The 16,981-nt window shown below is 46.4% G+C and overlaps 1 protein-coding gene across 1 annotated transcript in view; it reads right to left on the minus strand.

Annotated features, from left to right (window-relative positions):
• MIB2 (MIB E3 ubiquitin protein ligase 2) overlaps positions 1 to 16,981 on the minus strand; it is a 103,050-nt gene that overhangs the window by 58,054 nt on the left and 28,015 nt on the right. The window contains exons 2-3 of the mRNA XM_081202322.1: positions 11,266 to 11,587; positions 9,061 to 9,232 (exon numbers count right to left, since the gene is read on the minus strand). Of these exons, the coding sequence (XP_081058448.1) occupies positions 9,061 to 9,232; positions 11,266 to 11,512 (419 nt within the window). The 5' untranslated portion in view covers positions 11,513 to 11,587. The remainder of the gene's footprint in view (positions 1 to 9,060; positions 9,233 to 11,265; positions 11,588 to 16,981) is intronic.

The following is a 16,981-nucleotide window of genomic DNA, read 5'->3' on the forward strand; positions in this document are numbered from 1 at the left end:
AGCAGTTCGAAAGCACGTCAAAGTGCAAGTAGATAAATAGGTATCACTCTGGCGGGAAGGTAAACGGCGTTTCCGTGCAGTGCTCTGGTTCGCCAGAAGTGGCTTAGTCATGCTGGCCACATGACCCGGAAGCTGTACGCCGGCTCCCTTGGCCAATAAATTGAGATGAGCGCCACAACCCCAGAGTCGGCCACGACTGGACCTAATGGCCAGGGGTCCCTTTACCTTACATTAAAAGATCAAGATCACACCAACTTCAGAGTCTTTCATACCCTCTTATTTATTTACTTATTTGTTTGTTTATTTATTTGCATTATTATTCTTATTATCTCGACTAATATCCCACCCTTCCTGCTGAAGGAGCCCAGGGCGGCAGAACAGATTCTTTGGCATGTTGATTTCTGCTGGCAAAACGGGCATGACACAAGCTAAAGTCTCCACCTCACCAGCTCATACGCTGTTTCTCAAAGCATTTCTTTTCTAAATAAAGTCCTACCAGGCACATACTCGAGAAGTGTCACAACACGCAACACTGGCTATGTTTCCGCCTGGGAATCAGGTCGACAGGCCCGGCTGGGTTCGCGTTCCCCAATTATCATCACCGAGGCAGCGATGAGGCCGGCCAAATTTCAGAGAAGGAAACAAAAGAAAAGGCGAGAGAGTTCTCACTTGGGGAGTTCTCTGCCCAGAGTCCAGCCGTTTCTAACTGATTGATCTGGCCTGGTCTCCAGCCACGATGCCATTGTAAAATTAGGGAAGGAAGTCCCTTGGCTCCCGCAGGCGGGAAAGAACAGCACGTAGCAGGGAAAGTGTCATTAATTCTCTGTCGCAGGGGCGGGGGAGCTCTGGCCCTTCAAATGCCGGTGGACTACAACTCCCATCAGCTCCAGTCATTGGAGGGATCACAGCTTACATACCCTGCTCTGTCTGGAAGGGTTCAAGATTCAGGTAGGTAGCCGTGTTGGTTTGACGCAGTAGAAATATATACTGTGGTACCTCTGGATGCAAACACGACCCGCATCTGCGCGGCTCGCGATTCGCCGCTTCCGTACATGCCGTCATTTTGACCATCTGCGCATGCGCTCCGTTACTTCCGGGTTGCCACAGCGTACAACCCGAAAATACTCATCCCGAAGCTACTTCAACCCGAGGTATGACTGTATATAGAAATAAAAAAATAGTCTAGTAGCACTAGGACTTGCCGATCAGAAGGTCGGCGGTTTGAATCCCCGCGACGGGGTGAGCTCCCGTTGCTCAGTCCTTGCTCCTGCCAATCTAGCAGTTCGAAAGCACATCAAAGTGCAAGTAGATAAATAGGTACCGGTGTGGCGGGAAGGTAAATGGCATTTCCGTGCCCTGCTCTGGTTTCGCCAGAAGCGGCTTAGTCATGCTGGCCACATTACCTGGAAAAACTGTCTGCGGACAAACATTGGCTCTCCTGGCCAATAAAGCGAGATGAGCACCGCAACCCCAGAGTCGGTCACGACTGGACCTAATGGTCAGGGGTCCCTTTACCTTTAGCACCTTAGAGACTAATTAAGTTTGTTCTTGGTATGAGCTTTTGTGTGCATGCACACGTCTTCAGAAGGGTTCAAGCAGTGTCCAGCAACCTGGAAAGATAGCCCATCTAGGAGAAGGAAAACTCTGGTCCTAAACCTCCTCTGCCTTGTGGGACATAATTGGGAGAAGGAAAAGCCTAAGTAAACCCTACACAAATCTGGCGTGGAGTCCCTAAAGCGGTTGGATGGCACCTTGTGGGTTTCCTGCAGTCAAGCTGGTGCCAAATGTATTGTTCTGATTTCCTTTGGACCACATCTGCGAGGCCAAGAGGGGGGTCTTGTCATCCGGGCAGCCCAGGACCTCCATACACACTGCCCAGGCTTGTGCCTCAAGGGGTCACTTAGTTGCTGCGAACACAGTGGTTTGACTTCACCCCTGGAGGCGCACTCCATTGTCTCTCGAGACAGACAAATACCAAAAAGAATGCATCTTCTTAACTTATTATTACTTATTATCTACCCACCCTTTACCCTAAGGTCAAGGGCAGGTTATTACATTAAAACACAGTATTAAAAACTAAAACAACTAACAATTAAAAAGAAATGGGGGGTCCCAAAATATACCATCTCGTGTGTCAGAAGCCCAGGTAAAGAGTTGTTCCAAACAGTTTAAAAGTAATCTTTACTTTCCATATTTTTTTAAGGATCCAAGATGTTCTGCAATTTTTTTCCATAAGGGCAGTGTGCTGTATATCCTAGCCATTTTCCAGTGTTGGGTTAATAGAGGTCTACTTACAGCTGTGAGGAAGATTACAAGTCTTTGAACATTAAAATCCTTATAATTTAGGAGAGCAAGCTTAAGAATCAGGGTGCAATATGTGTCTTGTAATAGTGGAAACCCTCATAAAAACCTGGTTCCAAAAACGGTTGTGTACATTTGCAGTCCCATCACGTGCTGTAGTATGATCCAATCTGTTTAGAACCTCTCCAGCACATCAGACTAGTTTGAGGATTTATCCTATGCCATTTCACATGTGCATACTGGCATCTGTATAGGGTTTTAATGCAGGAAGCTCCTGCAGCCAATCAAAAGCTGAGGAAGCCCCGTCGGATGTTCAGCTTCCAAAAGAACATTCGAAAACCGGAACACTCACTTCCGGTTTTCGATTGTTCAGGAACCGGAGCATTCGACTCCCAAGGCATTCAGGAGCCAAGGTACGACTGTATTGGAAAATAGTTCCCTGGGTGTGTATATGGAATGAAAAATTAATTGCTCAATGGGCTTTAAAGGTCTGTTTGCTTGAGATATAACTATCTGATTAGCTGAGAAATATATCTTTTGAGGTATGAGCAGCCAACTTGTTTCCAGATCTCTGAATTTATCTTTTAGTTAAGACTCCTATCAGAGGGTTTTATTTTTTTGTAGCAGTCTCTTTATCATGTGCAATCCCTTCCGTTTCCAACCATTGAATTGCATTTCTCTTGGCAATTGTTTAAGATGCCTGTTTTGTAGGTAAGGAGGTACAGGAAGAAAAAAGTGATTTTTAAACATATTGATATCAAGTGCCACATAATGTTTGTTCTGCGCTTCTAAGCAATCCATCTTTTAGCACTTGTTCAAACAAGCCTACCCAGATATGTAAAGTTGACATGCATTTTTGCCTTGTAAGGGTTGTATCCCATACTAATCCTACTCAGAGTAGACCTGCTGAAAGTAATGGACATTAGGGCCATTAATGTGAATGAGTTTACTCCAAGTAGAACTTTGTTGCATACAACCCCCCTTTTTTTTACAAAAATTGCTCATCATACTTGTAATCTGAACTTTCACCAATCATTTTAACATGTATTTTATTTTATAGAAACAACACAGATGATTCTACAGTTAGCAATTTACAAACTCTGTTAAATAAATAAAGAAGAAGAGAGAGTGCCTGAGCAATATCAGTCAGCAAAAGGAATAAAGAGATTGTAAAAACTGCGCAGCAAAAAGTTAGGTTGACACTAGCTGAACTTGCAATGTCTTCAGGGGAAAAGAGGGTGTGTGGGGTCCAATTTCAGACTTAGATGGATGCAAGCCTAGCTTTGCCATAGATAATAAACTTTTTATCGTCTCTGGAAAATCGGCATCAGTGTCTCCAGGGGCATCATTTGTGCTTTGCCTAGAACAGTTGAAAAAAGAGATAGAAATGCAACTATTGATCTTGTTCGGAGAAGAAAAAGTTTGCTGCTATACGTTGAGCAAGCAATTTGGAGAAAGGTGAAATGGCTCTTCAGAATGGAAAAAAGAGAACAGATTTTTTTCCCCTGGTTTCTGTGACATTAGCTATGTCTTCACATCTAGGCTGTAGGTTTGCAAAATGCAAATTGCTCTCAATTAACCGGATTGGAGCCAGCACAGAGGGGAAATTTCACATTTTCCTCTCCAGAGGAAAGTCCCTCCTTGAAGCTGCTATTTTCTTGGGGCAGAGAAGAATTCCCCACTGGTACCTCTCTGTACCATCTCTGATCCCCCACAGTGGAAGTGGTCTGCATTAAATTAAAATACTGTACTTACTTCTCATCAGCAAGCAATCCGCCTCTAGTATCCAGCACCTTGCCACCTAGCAGGTTAAAATTAAAACAAAGGCTCAATTGCAGAAACCGGGGATGGAATTCTTCTTGTAGGGAGCGCAACAGCATTGCTCCAAAGAACCTAGGGATACTGGGGTCACATCCACACCATTGTTCAAAACATGTGGCTCTCCCCGAAAGAATCCTGGGAACTGTAGTTCACCCCTCAAAGAGCTACAAATCCAAGCTATCGCCCAGGATTCCTTGTGGGAAGGATCTATATATAAAAGGATGATTTACATTTGCAGTACCTCTCCAGGATTCACGGCAGGAGTCTCTCAAAGCCGTAGCTGGAGATGCCCAGGGTTCAACCTGGGAACCTTCTGCATGCAAGGCAGAGCTACAGCCCTTCCCATAGGACAGCTGAGTCAGTAGATCATGAGGCTCTTAATCTCAGGGTTGTGGGTTCAAGAACCCATGTTGGGCTAAAGATCCCTGCATTGAAAGGACTACATGACCCTTGTGGTCCCTTCCAGCTCTTAGGATTCTACACCATTCTTCTATATACTGAGTCGCATCATTCATCCAGCTAGCTCAATATTTTCTACAGCAACAAGCAGGTGCTCTCTTGGGTTTCAGACAACAGCCTCTTCCATCCACCCACAGCCACGATTTTGCTCCTGGCTTTAGTTTGGTAGACTTTGCAGTTATGATATGTCTATATAGTATATGAGAAGTATCTTTTAAAAATATAATACCAGTTAAAAACAATTAATAACATCCAAAGCAAAAAGGCTTCAAATCAGAATGAGGCGGAACAACCAAATGACCACAAGCCGCTTTTTATGGCTCATAAAAGACACAAGAATCAAAACAAAACAGATAAAATCAACAGCCTTAAACGTAACCAAACACCTTTGGACCAAGGTCCTCCTTAATGAAATAGCTATTTGTTCGGCAAACAATATGTCAAAAATACTGGATGTGCAAATCGCCAAGCGGCATCACCGGTTTGAACTTTTAGTGATGATGTTCATCTGGCCCCAGGGTCACTTCCAAATGTAATCCCTTCAGCATGCAAGGATAAAAAAAACCCTCTCCTCCTCTAAAGGGGCCTCAAAACAAGGATTCAAAAATTATCCAGCTTGTTAGCCTTTCAAGTCGTGCAGCCTTGAGCTGTTATCTGGATCCTCCGGACTGAATTGAGAGCTCCCGCCAGTATGGCCACTTAGAAATGATTTACACTTTTGCAAAACCCTCAAATGCAAGGACAAGGCCGTTCTCACACCCAGGTGCCTTCTTAATTAAATATCAGTATTCCTCAGTTATGGTTCCCATCTTACTGGCATAGCTGTCAAAGGTAAAGGGAACTGCTAATTTCTCTGCCTTTTGATATTTTTCTTAGATGCCTTCAGTTATTTTCCGCCTCTATTGAGAGCCTTATATTTTGCCTCCTTCATCAGTTTCATTGGGTTCTCGCGCATATGGAATTGTCTTGCAGGTGCCCTGGCCTGGACTTTACTTATAAAAATACTTATATACCGCTATTCATTAAAAAAAGCAAAAGTGTTTGCAGCGACGGTGTATAAAACCATACAATGAAAAATCATATAAAAAACTAAAAGCAGACATCAGCTAATTATTGTCAAAAGATATATTCTGAATTGCCTGCATAGTCCTGGTGGGATAGAGAAGTTTTCAGCAGGCATTTAAAATCTGAGACAGAAGGCGCCTGCTGAATCTCCGATGGCAGGGTGTTCCACAATAAAGAGTTAACTGCATTAAAGGTTCAGTTTCTTGCTATTACTAGATGAGCCTTGCCAACTTGTGGAACAACCAATGATACTCCTGCAAACGATCTCAATCATTCTGACAGTAAGAGCTGTTGTACAGTGGAAGACACTCCCATGAGAGGAAGTGGACTCTTCTTCCTTGGAGATTTTTAAGCAGAGGTTGGAAGGCCACCTGTCATGTAAGATCTAGCGGAGTTTCCTGAATTGCAGGGGGCTGGACCAGATGACCCTTGGGGTCCCTTTCAACTCTACAATTTGATGATGATGATGATGATAATTTATTTATACCCCGCCCATCTGGCTGGGTCCTCCCAGCCACTCTGGGCGGCTTCCAACAAAACACTAAAATACAATAACCTATTAAACATTAAAAGCTTCCCTAAACAGGGCTGCCTTTAGATGTCTTCTAAAAGTTTGGTAGTTATTTTTCTCTTTGACATCTGGTGGGAGGGCGTTCCACAGGGCGGGCGCCACTCCCGAGAAGGCCCTCTGCCTGGTTCCCTGTAACTTGGCTTCTTGCAGCGAGGGAACTGCCAGAAGGCCCTCAGCGCTGGACCTCAGTGTCCAGGCAGAACAATGGAGGTGGAGATGCTCCTTCAGGTATACTGGACCGAGGCCGTTTAGGGCTTTAAAGGTCAGCACCAACACTTTGAATTGTGCTCGGAAATGTACTGGGAGCCAATGTAGGTCTTTCGAGACCGGTGTTATGTGGTCTCGGTGGCCGCTCCCAGTCAGCTGCCGCATTCTGAATTAGTTGTAGTTTCTGGGTCACCTTCAAAGGTAGCCCCACATAGAGCGCATTGCAGTAGTCCAAGCGAGAGATAACCAGAGCATGCACCACTCTGGCGAGACAGTCCGCGGGCAGGTAGGGTCTCAGCCTGCATACCAGATGGAGCTGATAAACAGCTGCCATGGATTCTGAAAGAAGCAGCTTTAAGGATCTCCTTCTTGCCCCCCCCCCACCCCGAACAATGTTTGGGGACTGCACCCTACATGAACCAAGAGAACAGGAGATGGACCAAATGGTCCAAGGCCGATTCAAATCCCAGAACATACAAGCTGAATAGCGGTCTAGCCAACGTGTTAAAAGCCCTCGCCACAATTCTGCTTCGCTTTTGGCGTGTCTGAAGGCAGCTATTGCATCTGCCCTGAATCTTTACTGCCCAGTGCTAACTTTATCCTGCTTTTCACAACCGTTCTTCGTCAAAACTGCTTTCCAGACCTCTTATTCATTGTAAGACACGAGAGAGAGAGAGAGAGAGAGAGACTTCACAGTGTTTTCACCTTGGAGGCAACCAACACTGCAAGGAATCAATACATTCTGCAGGCCTTGTTGGGATTTTCAACAGGAAAGTTTCCATTATCTGAATGAAACCAAGAAACCATGTGTTGGATTTGTGACTGTGCACAAAAAAGTCACCAGAGATTCCAAACTTAGGCGCTTCAAGTGATTTCTCCTCCTTTTCACCTTGGAAGCCCCAGTGGGAACGTGACGCACTGTCTGTCCACAGCCTCATAAAGCATGGTTTATGAAGTCACAGATGAGTGCCACGGCTGCACAATCCTCCCTTGGCGCTCCTCTTTTGTCCTTCTGCACCCCCCCCCCCGCCCAGTGTGGAAGCAGCTTTGAGACACAGATCCTGGCTTGTGTTAAGCCAAACTTCTACATTTCCCCCTCCAGGACCAGAGAACTCTTGCATAACATCATATCACAAGCCAGGATAGTGTGTGTGTGTGTGTGTGTGTGTGTGTGTGTGTGTGTGTGTGTGGAGAGAGATTGTCCCTTATTACCCTGGCTTGTCAAACCAACAAAAGCTAAAGATTCGTGGTTCAGACGTAACAGGGAACCTGGGCTTAAAGGAAGCCAGAATCTCGATAGCTACTAACCACAGTGGCTATCATGAGTCCTGAGGTGTTGCCGGGCTCAGGAGTGGGGTAGCGGGCCGAGGTGGACCAAGAGGGGGAATGGGAGCGAGACACGGGGGTGAGAGGCTGGAGGAAGTGGGTACCTGCCCCTAACTGGGGACGCATAACTCCCACCTCCCTCCTTTCCCCCCAGACATTTTGCACGCCTCCCTCCGAAGACAACCTGTCAACGGCACTGAGCACCTGCCCCTTGACTCTCTTTCATCCCACGCCCCCACACCCAAATCCGGCTCTCCTGCCCCATGCACAGAAAGCTTAAAAGTCACTATTAGTCACCCCCGAGTTCCTTTCTCCTCCAAGGACTTCACACAGTGGCACTGGCAGCTCCTCTACAATTTAGGAAGCAACATTAGTGGAGGGGGGTGTCTTTTTAAAAAGGGAACAAGGTAGGTTGCCTAGTTACCATTGCAATCGTCTACTGAAAAAAAGCCCTGGAAGCCCTTTGCTTAAGCAACCCCCCATCCTTTTTCTATTTGCTTCAGTTTTGGAGAAGCTCGGTTCTCTTCAAAGCAAAAGCATCACACCTGGGGACGGACAAATCTTTTCCATTTCGGTTTCTGCCCGGCTTAGGGAAGGAGGAGCAATGCTCATGGGAACGACATCACCCACCCACCCCAAATCGCCCTCGCAAGCTAAGCTGGTGCCTCTGGCCCTAACTGTTCCCCTACGAAAAACTTCACCACATGCCACTGGATAGAAGCCGTACAAATGTCCCAACAGGTATCCACATAAAACTGGTGTTTATAAGAAATATGTTCAAGATGTAGCCAAGGCTGCAAGGTCCTCAGACTGCTGCATATTAGACAATAGGTGCTTATCCTTCCAGGCTCCAAGTTTAAGTCTCTTAGAAACCTAGAGCAAAATACAGTTTTCTTGTTCTTCCATTAATCCCCATACTAAAGGAATATCACTTAAAAGCACATGAGCAAACTGAATATATCAAGGATCTGATAGCTACAAAATTGAGGAGGACAACAACTTAAACCAAAAGTAATATATATCACTGGACATGTGCCCAAGGGATTTCCAGCATCATACCACATGCCATACTTGGCTTGCCAGTTTCCAGTTTCCAGTTTCCCACCCCTTGAAGCAAAACAAGTACGGATAGAATCGAGCCCTAAAAAGAAAGAACACGTCACCCTCTTGTTATCTATCTCTCTATATATTAACATTTCTTTTGCTTACAGACAATGTACACCGGGGGTATGTGCAAGTGTCAGGGGGTTGGACTAGATGACCCTTGGCACCCCTTTCCAACCCAACAAATCTCTGATTCTATCACTTACGGCTGTGAGTGAGCAGTCTCGTAGCGCTCAAAGGCATGGGAGAGGTCATGCTTGTTGTTCATGTAGCACTGCATACACAAGTCGTAATCGAAGCAGATCTTGCATTTCCACCGCATCCCGCGGATCCCATGTTTCTTGCAGCAGTCGCAGATGATATTGGGGTGGCGGACGCCTAATTGAGAGAGAAAGAAAGAGGCGAGAGTCGCCATCAGCAGCTTCAGTAACCAAAGAGATCAAAGGAGTTAGAGAAACTCCCTTATGGAAGAAAGATTATTAACACGTGTGGCTTTCAGTAAGCAGGAGAGTGTGTGTGTTAGAGTAAGGTTATCAGATTTTTTTCAATGAATCTGGGGACACATTAATTACACACATATATACATACTACATGTTTGGGACATTGATGCTGCAGCGATGGCGGTGGCAGAGGGGCGGCCGCCGCCTTGACCTCAACCGCCATGTTTCCCCTTCCATCGAGGCTTCTATCTCCTTTCTCCATGAACCTGGGCAGCCCCTGAGTTGTTAGTTCTTCGGTGGTGGGGAAGCGGTGCACAGTGGGTCAGGCAGGAAGGTGGAGAAGGAGGGCGGAGAGTGGCGGCGGCAAGGCTCGGGCAGCACGATGCCTCCCTTCCCATCAAAACAGCCCCAATCCCCTTCCTACTTGCGTGCAAGCAGGAGGGGGTGGGATCCCTTAGCTGGGAAGCAAGACTTCCTATTGCCTAACTGAGAGATCCCTTCCCCCTCCTGCTTGCACGCAAGCTCGGATAGGCAGCGTGAAGCCTCCCTTCACAGCTGAGAGATCCCCGCCCCGCTCCTGCTTGCATGCAAGTCGGAGTTGGGAGGCTGTTCTGATAGGCAGCATGAAGCCTCCCTTCACAGCTTAGTTGCTGGGGTCAGGGAAGGTGGAGGCAGCCCGGAAGCCAACCAGAGCCAACTGCTCCGGGCTGCTGAGACTGCTGCTACTGCGTTTCCTAGGGACATTAGATGAAATCTGGGGACATTCTGGGGATGGAATTTGTCCAGGGACTTATTCGCAAATCCGGGGACTGTCCCCTGGAAATGGGGGATGTCTGGTAACCCTATGTTAGAGGTGTCTGAAATAATGCATGGGCACCCAGGATCCTCAAATCATTCCAGGGAAGGACCCTTCTCCAAAGCTAGCCAGTGTAGATCAGCCAGGGGTAAACTGTGGCTTTTCAAGTCACCAGCCAGCAACATTGCCAGAGGACAGTTGAGAGTTACAACAGTCCAACAACCATGGGAAGGCCACAGGTTCTTTACTCTGACTGGTGCAGACAATGCTAGATGAATGCTTGGTGTGGCTCAGCGATGCAGATTCCTAGGTTTCGAGAAAAGGCCGCAGCTCTGTGCAAGAGCATCTGCCTTGAGTGCAGAAAGTCCCAGGTTCCAATCCCGGCATCTCCTGGGAGAGATGGAAATGTCACCTGCCTGAAACTCTGGAGAGCAAGTCAGTGTAGACCAGTGGTTCTCAAAAGCGTGTGGCAGGAGGGGATGGCAAGTGTGGCAGAAAGGTTCGAGGGCAATCAATATTACATGTTGGGAATGATTCATGTTCTTATGTATCCACCTTGTATTTTACTTTCTGGATGTCCCGTTATCATATGATAAAGTAGCCGTGTTCCATTACAAATCAAAGCCTGCCAGGAGTTGCTACTTTTTGTTTTCCAGTGTATTTCTTATCAATAAAAAAAAATCAGGGCAAGGAAATTTTTATTCTGAAAATGTAGCCCAGAGGAAAAAAGTTTGAGGCCCACTGGTGTAGATAGTACGGACACAGATGGACAAGTGGTTTAATTCAGTATAAGGCAGCTCCCTGTGTTATTTACCGTATTTTTTGCACCATAACACTCACTTTTTTCCTCCTAGAAAGTAAGGGGAAATGTCTGTGCGTGTTATGGAGCGGGTGGCGGGGGGGATCTGCTGCAGTCGTGAGCAGAGGATCCATGGTTCCCCTTCCTTTCCTCCTCCGTGGTTACAAAGCACGGATCCACATGGATCCTCAGGATTTTTGCATTGGGCTACTCCAAACTCACTGTCAGTTCACATGTCTGTGGTCACAGCATGAACCACAAAAATCATATATCCACTATTTCGTTTAGAATAATTTTTTTCTTGTTTTCCTCCTCTAAAAACTACGTGCGTGTTATGGTCTGGTGCGTTTTATAGAGTGAAATATACGGTACTTACCTATTTGTGCATTATCGTACAGAAGAAGATCATACGCTCCTTGAAACCCAGTCCGGTAGTTGGTGCGAGTTCCTTGGTCCCACTGGACCACCACGGTCTTATCTGGGGTGGTTGGGCTGCCCTGCCGACCGATCTCTACCACCGTCCCGACATTCCCTTCGCCGTTGTCTTGGTTGCTCCACTTCCAGTCCACCCCACGGACCACCCGCATTCCAACCTGCATGCTTGCGTAGGGGTCAAAGTCCATCGCCCGGCGCAGGCAACCTCAAGTTGACGGCCGGACGGCCGGCTCACAGCACAGAGGGCAAAGCATTGATGAAACCTGGGGAGTGGGGAGATGGAAAAAAAACCACGCAAGGGTTCAAAAAGCATGCTGGGAAAATTGAGGCAGTGTGGCTGCTATGCACCAGGTGTGTGGGTGAAACTATAGTCTTCTGGGATTTGCTGAACTACAACTCCCACCTGGTCCGGCAAACATGGGCAATAGGGAATTGTGGTTCAGCAACATCTGGAAGGCCAATTGGTGCCTCTTATGCACCAAGTGGCATAAGACATGTGGTGGGACACGGGTGGCGCTGTGGGTTAAACCACAGAGCCTAGGACTTGCCGATCAGAAGGTCGGCAGTTCGAATCCCAACAACGGGGTGAGCTCCCATTGCTCGGTCCCTGCTCCTGCCAACCTAGCAGTTCGAAAGCACGTCAAAGTGCAAGTAGATAAATAGGTACCGCTCTGGCGGGAAGGTAAACGGCATTTCCGTGTGCTGCTCTGGTTCGCCAGAAGTGGCTTAGTCATGCTGGCCACCTGAACCGGAAGCTCTACACCGGCTCCCTTGGCCAATAAAGCGAGATGAGTGCCGCAACCCCAGAGTTGACCACAACTGGACCTAATGGTCAGGGGTCCCTTTATCTTTACCTTACTATGCACCAAGTGGGCATATATTGTTCTTCTTTGCTCTCATGTATTCTAACAGGGGCATCATTCTCCAGATGTCATAAGATCAAGTCAAGTGGACTAACTAGTCCAGCATCCTGTTCTCACAGTGGCCAGACAGAAGCCCCAATGGGAAGCATGTCAAAAGGACCTGAGTGCAACAGCAATTCTCCACACTTGCAATTCTCAGAAACTGGTTTTCAGATGCACAGTGTATCTGATAGTGGAGGCAGAACACAGCCAATGTGGCTAGTAGCTATGGACAGTCTCCTCCTCCTCCTCCTCTGAAATTTGCTTCATTTAAAACCAGTCAAGGGGAACAGAATGACTAAGAGCATAAGAAGATCACCAGTAGGCCCCAAACTGCTGGTTTCAGGTTTATGTGGTCAATATAAATCTCAGGTGACACTTGGGCAACCCAGGAAGAAGCAGCCCTCACACACAGTTCTGATCACCCCCTCCACTCACCCTTTCACAGAGAAGTTTCAAAACAGAAGGAAGCTTAAAAAAAAGCACATATGAATTTCTGACACAGTCCCTCTCTCTTCCCTTTCTGATGACAAGGCCTAAAATTAGATCAGGAACTAAAAATACTGGCACAGGAGACAATGAACGCTTCTCACCCCATTTGCATTAATGAAAAGAACACAAAGCCACATCTCAAACACACCATCAAACACTTAACAAGTCAAGGGCACCCCATGACAGATGAAGTAGAAAATGGATGCTCTTTTAAACACACAAGTAGAGTGCCATGAATTAAAAGCAATGGGAAATTCATTGGTTCAAGGACTCCGAAATAAATTAGGAAAGGTCACAAATTTATTTATTTTAAGATCAAAGCTGCTGTCGCATTCAGAGCTAAAGCCAGTCTCCTATTGGCTTCGAACAGACATACTCCCCTTTATGTTATATAGCTCAAACAAATATTCACAAATATTTAACACAGGATGACATGTCCAGCTCTGCCACTCACATTTCGAATGGACTAGGACCTGGGAGACCAGGGTCCAAATTCTCCAGTCAGCCATGAAGCTCACAAGGCCAATATTGGGCCAGTCACTGCCCCTTAATCTAACCCACCTCACAGGGCTGTTGTGAGGATAAAATGGGGAGGGGGGAACCATATACGCTGCCTTGAGCTCACTGTAGTAAAGAGAGGGATGTAAGATGTAATAATGAACGTAACAATAGTACAAAATAAATAAGCTTTTGACAAAACACTCCAATTTTATACATGCAAAAAAGTCTGCAACACAAAGCACACTTACTTAGCAAGCAAGCCTCATTGAAAACAGCAGCTTTAATTTCTGGGCAAAAACACAGGGTTCTCTCCAACTGAGGCCCCATTTGTACTATATATTTAAAGCAGAATCATGGCACAGTAATTCCCTGAGTGGTTCAACAGACTGCAGTTCTCAGGATGATTTGGGGGAAGCCTTGACTTTGTAAAGTGGTATGATAGTTCTTTAAATGTATAGTATAAAGGGGACTAATCATACTACTTTAAACAGTCATGCCTTCCCCCCAAAGGATTCTGGGAGTTGTAGTTAAAGGTACTGAGAGTTGTCAGGGGACCCCCTATACCCCTCAGAAAGTGAACAGCTCTTAAAAGTGGTTCAGCAGTCAACAGGGAGCTACGGGAATTGTAGCTCTGTGAGGGGAACTGGGTCGCCTAACAACCCTCAGCACCCTTAAACTATAATTCCCAGAATTCTTTGAGGTGTAGCCAAGGCTGTTTAAAGTGGTGCCACAGTTCTCTGGTGCGAATGTGGCCTTAATATTTGATGCCTGTCAAAATTGTGTGGCAAATGCTGGAAAGATTAACGGCACAGCCCTTTCTTTGTATGTTGCGTCCAGTGCTAGCCCTGCTCAGAGCAGATTCATTGAAGATAATGGACTCAGCTAACTTGGCCCCATCAATATCAGTGGGTCAACTCTCAGGCTTGACTTCAGTGGATCTACTCTGCGTAGGACTAGCTCTGTGAAGGGGGAATAGGGGGTCTTCCCAACAACTCTCACCACCCTTTACAAACAAACAAACACCAGCTCCCAGGATTCTTTGTGGTAAACCACAACTGTTTAAAGTGGTACCACAGTGCTTTAAATGTATGGTGTGGATGTTTTCTGTCTCTGGAGCTATCAAAACGTTAGATACCACTAATGGTATGCCAGTTATCAAAATGAAAGATAATACAGAACATTCGTAGGCCTCAGGCTGGTCGCTGTGAGAACAGGATGGGGGGGGGGTCTAAATGGACCTTTGGCCTGATCTAGCAAAGGCTCATTTTAGGTTATTCTAGTAAAAAAACAACACACCATTGATGAGCAGATATCAGAACAGTTTTTCAGTGCTGAGCAACAGTTATTTTGGCAAGTCCTTTGGCAAACGCCTGTGCGTTCAGAGACAACAAGGTTCTTAGAAGAGGAGAAAACAGAAAGCGAAATACGTTCCGTCTCAAGCCCGGCTTCCTAACCTTTTCTCGAGAGCCGCCCAGAAAAGCGATTCCATGGCTCCCCTAGGCCTCTTTCTCCATAGATAATGTCCTCTCATGGTTAAGAAAGGGCACCTTCCCTGGAGTTTAAGCACATGACTTCTACACTTCAGGTGAAAAGGCACCCACCTAGAGAGATGTCCCACCTCCACATGTGGTGGAGTCTAGATACAGCCATGGGTGATGGATGCTTTCGTTGGCCCTGGAAGATGCGCTTTGCGGTTGCCTAGCAACAGGGGAATATGACGTTACATAAGGAGAGTCCTGTTGGATCGGTCCAGCACTCCATGGAGTCTTCTTACCGTGTCCAACCAGAGGTGCTGGTAGTTGTTAGAACCCCCCTTTTAAAAAAAACTACAGCTCCTAGAATTCCTTGAGGGAAGCCATGATAGTTTAAAGTGGTACCATAGTGCTCTAATAGTATGGTGTGAATGTGGCCATATACACTTAAAAAAAATATCAATGAACCCTTCAAGGAGATTTGGTGGTGTAGCTAGTAGCTCTCTCTGTCTGGCCGCACCATCTGTCACCCAGGCACACCCCTCACCAGACTTCTTTCGCTCCCTCCTTGAGTGTTTTTGCCTGGCTGGCATGTGCCCTTGAACTTGGATCTTGGTTCCCTGAATAGGGAGGTGCATACACCTACGTGTGTAGAAGTACCCTCCTGTACAAAAAGCAACATTTACATTTGTTGCTCCACCCACTTTTGCCTCTGGCCCCGCCCACCTCTGGATGGCGGCCCCCAGAAGGTGGCCCAGAGAGGAATGCGGCCCTCAAGCTCTGAGAGGTTCTCACACCATTCTGTGTGCAAAACCATGAGCTCTACCAGTTTGCTCTATGGGATTTTCGGAGATGACGGGAGATTTAAAGACAGGTCTCCTTAGTCTGAAGTCAAAACTCTTAACAAGTAGCTAGAAAAGAATCCCACTGCAACATGTTCATATAATAAATTTTTTTGATTTCTATCCGAGGAGTTCAAGGTTGCATATATGCTTCCCGCCCCCCCCGCCCCGCCCACAACCCTTCTCATCTTATCCTCACAACAACCCTGGGAGGTAGGTTAGGCTCAGAGACAGTGAGTGTCTCTGGGATAGAGTGCTGGACTCTAACCACACTGGCTAAATAAGTCAAAAGACGTCTCAAGAGCCAAAGGAACAGCTAAAGAAACCAGACAGTTAAAAATAGATAGATACCTTCTCACATGAGAGGAAGAAAAATTTAAATATACCAGCATGGTTATTCTGGGATCCAGCCGCATCACAACCAAACGTGTCATGCTTCAGACATCACAGGCAGCCCGATTACGAAAGGGGGGGGGCAGGAGGAGCTCTTTCAACTGAAAGAACAATTAAAATCCTTGCCTTAAGGGGATTATGTCTGTCAGTCTCAATTAAAAGGGATTAGTAGACAGTTACAAAAAAATAGGAGTGGATATGTAACCTAGACATCATATTTAGAAAGGGAGCGGGCAGGGAGGTCAGTGCATTGTACGATGTTTGGAAGGGGCTAAAAATAAGTTGACATTTTCAATTGAAAATATTATTATTAGCACTGATGTGATACGTAGCGTTTTTGCAAAAAATTTCCCACGCATTGTTCTTTGATAGTAGAGGAGGCTGAATGTCTGCGATGAGGGGAGAGGAGGGGGGAGGGCCAGGAAGAATGGCAGATGGCATTTCGACACAACCAGAGAAAACCCTGGTTCTTTCCCATTACAGTGGTGCCTCGGGTTAAGTACTTAATTCATTCCAGAGGTCTGTCTTAACCTGAAACTGTTCTTAACCTGAAGCACCACTTTAGCTAATGGGGCCTCCTGCTGCTGCCGCGCCACCGGAGCCCAATTTCTGTTCTTATCCTGAAGCAAAGTTCTTAACCTGAAGCACTATTTCTGGGTTAGCGGAGTGTGTAACCTGAAGCGCATGTAACCTGAAGCGTATGTAACCTGAGGTACCACTGTACATCACACAGCGTGCCCAGGCCTGGGTGTGGGAGCTTAGATCTGACACAGAAGATATAAAAACACAGTATATTATTCAATCCATCAATTTATATACAGTGGTGCCCCGCAAGACGAATGCCTCGCAAGACGGAAAACTCGCTAGACGAAAGAGTTTTCCACTTTGGAGGTGCTTCGCAAAACAAATCTCCTATGGGCTTGCTTCGCAAGACGAAAATGTCTTGCGAGTTCCTGCGGGGTTTTTTTCCTTCCCCCCCTTTTTCTAAGCCACTAAGCCGCTTATCAGCTGATCCGATAAGCCGATAAACCGCTAAAAGCCGCTAATAGCGCTAA

This window comes from Podarcis bocagei (genome assembly GCF_964188305.1).
Source record: "Podarcis bocagei genome assembly, chromosome: 7".
Taxonomy (NCBI): Eukaryota; Metazoa; Chordata; class Lepidosauria; order Squamata; family Lacertidae; genus Podarcis; species Podarcis bocagei.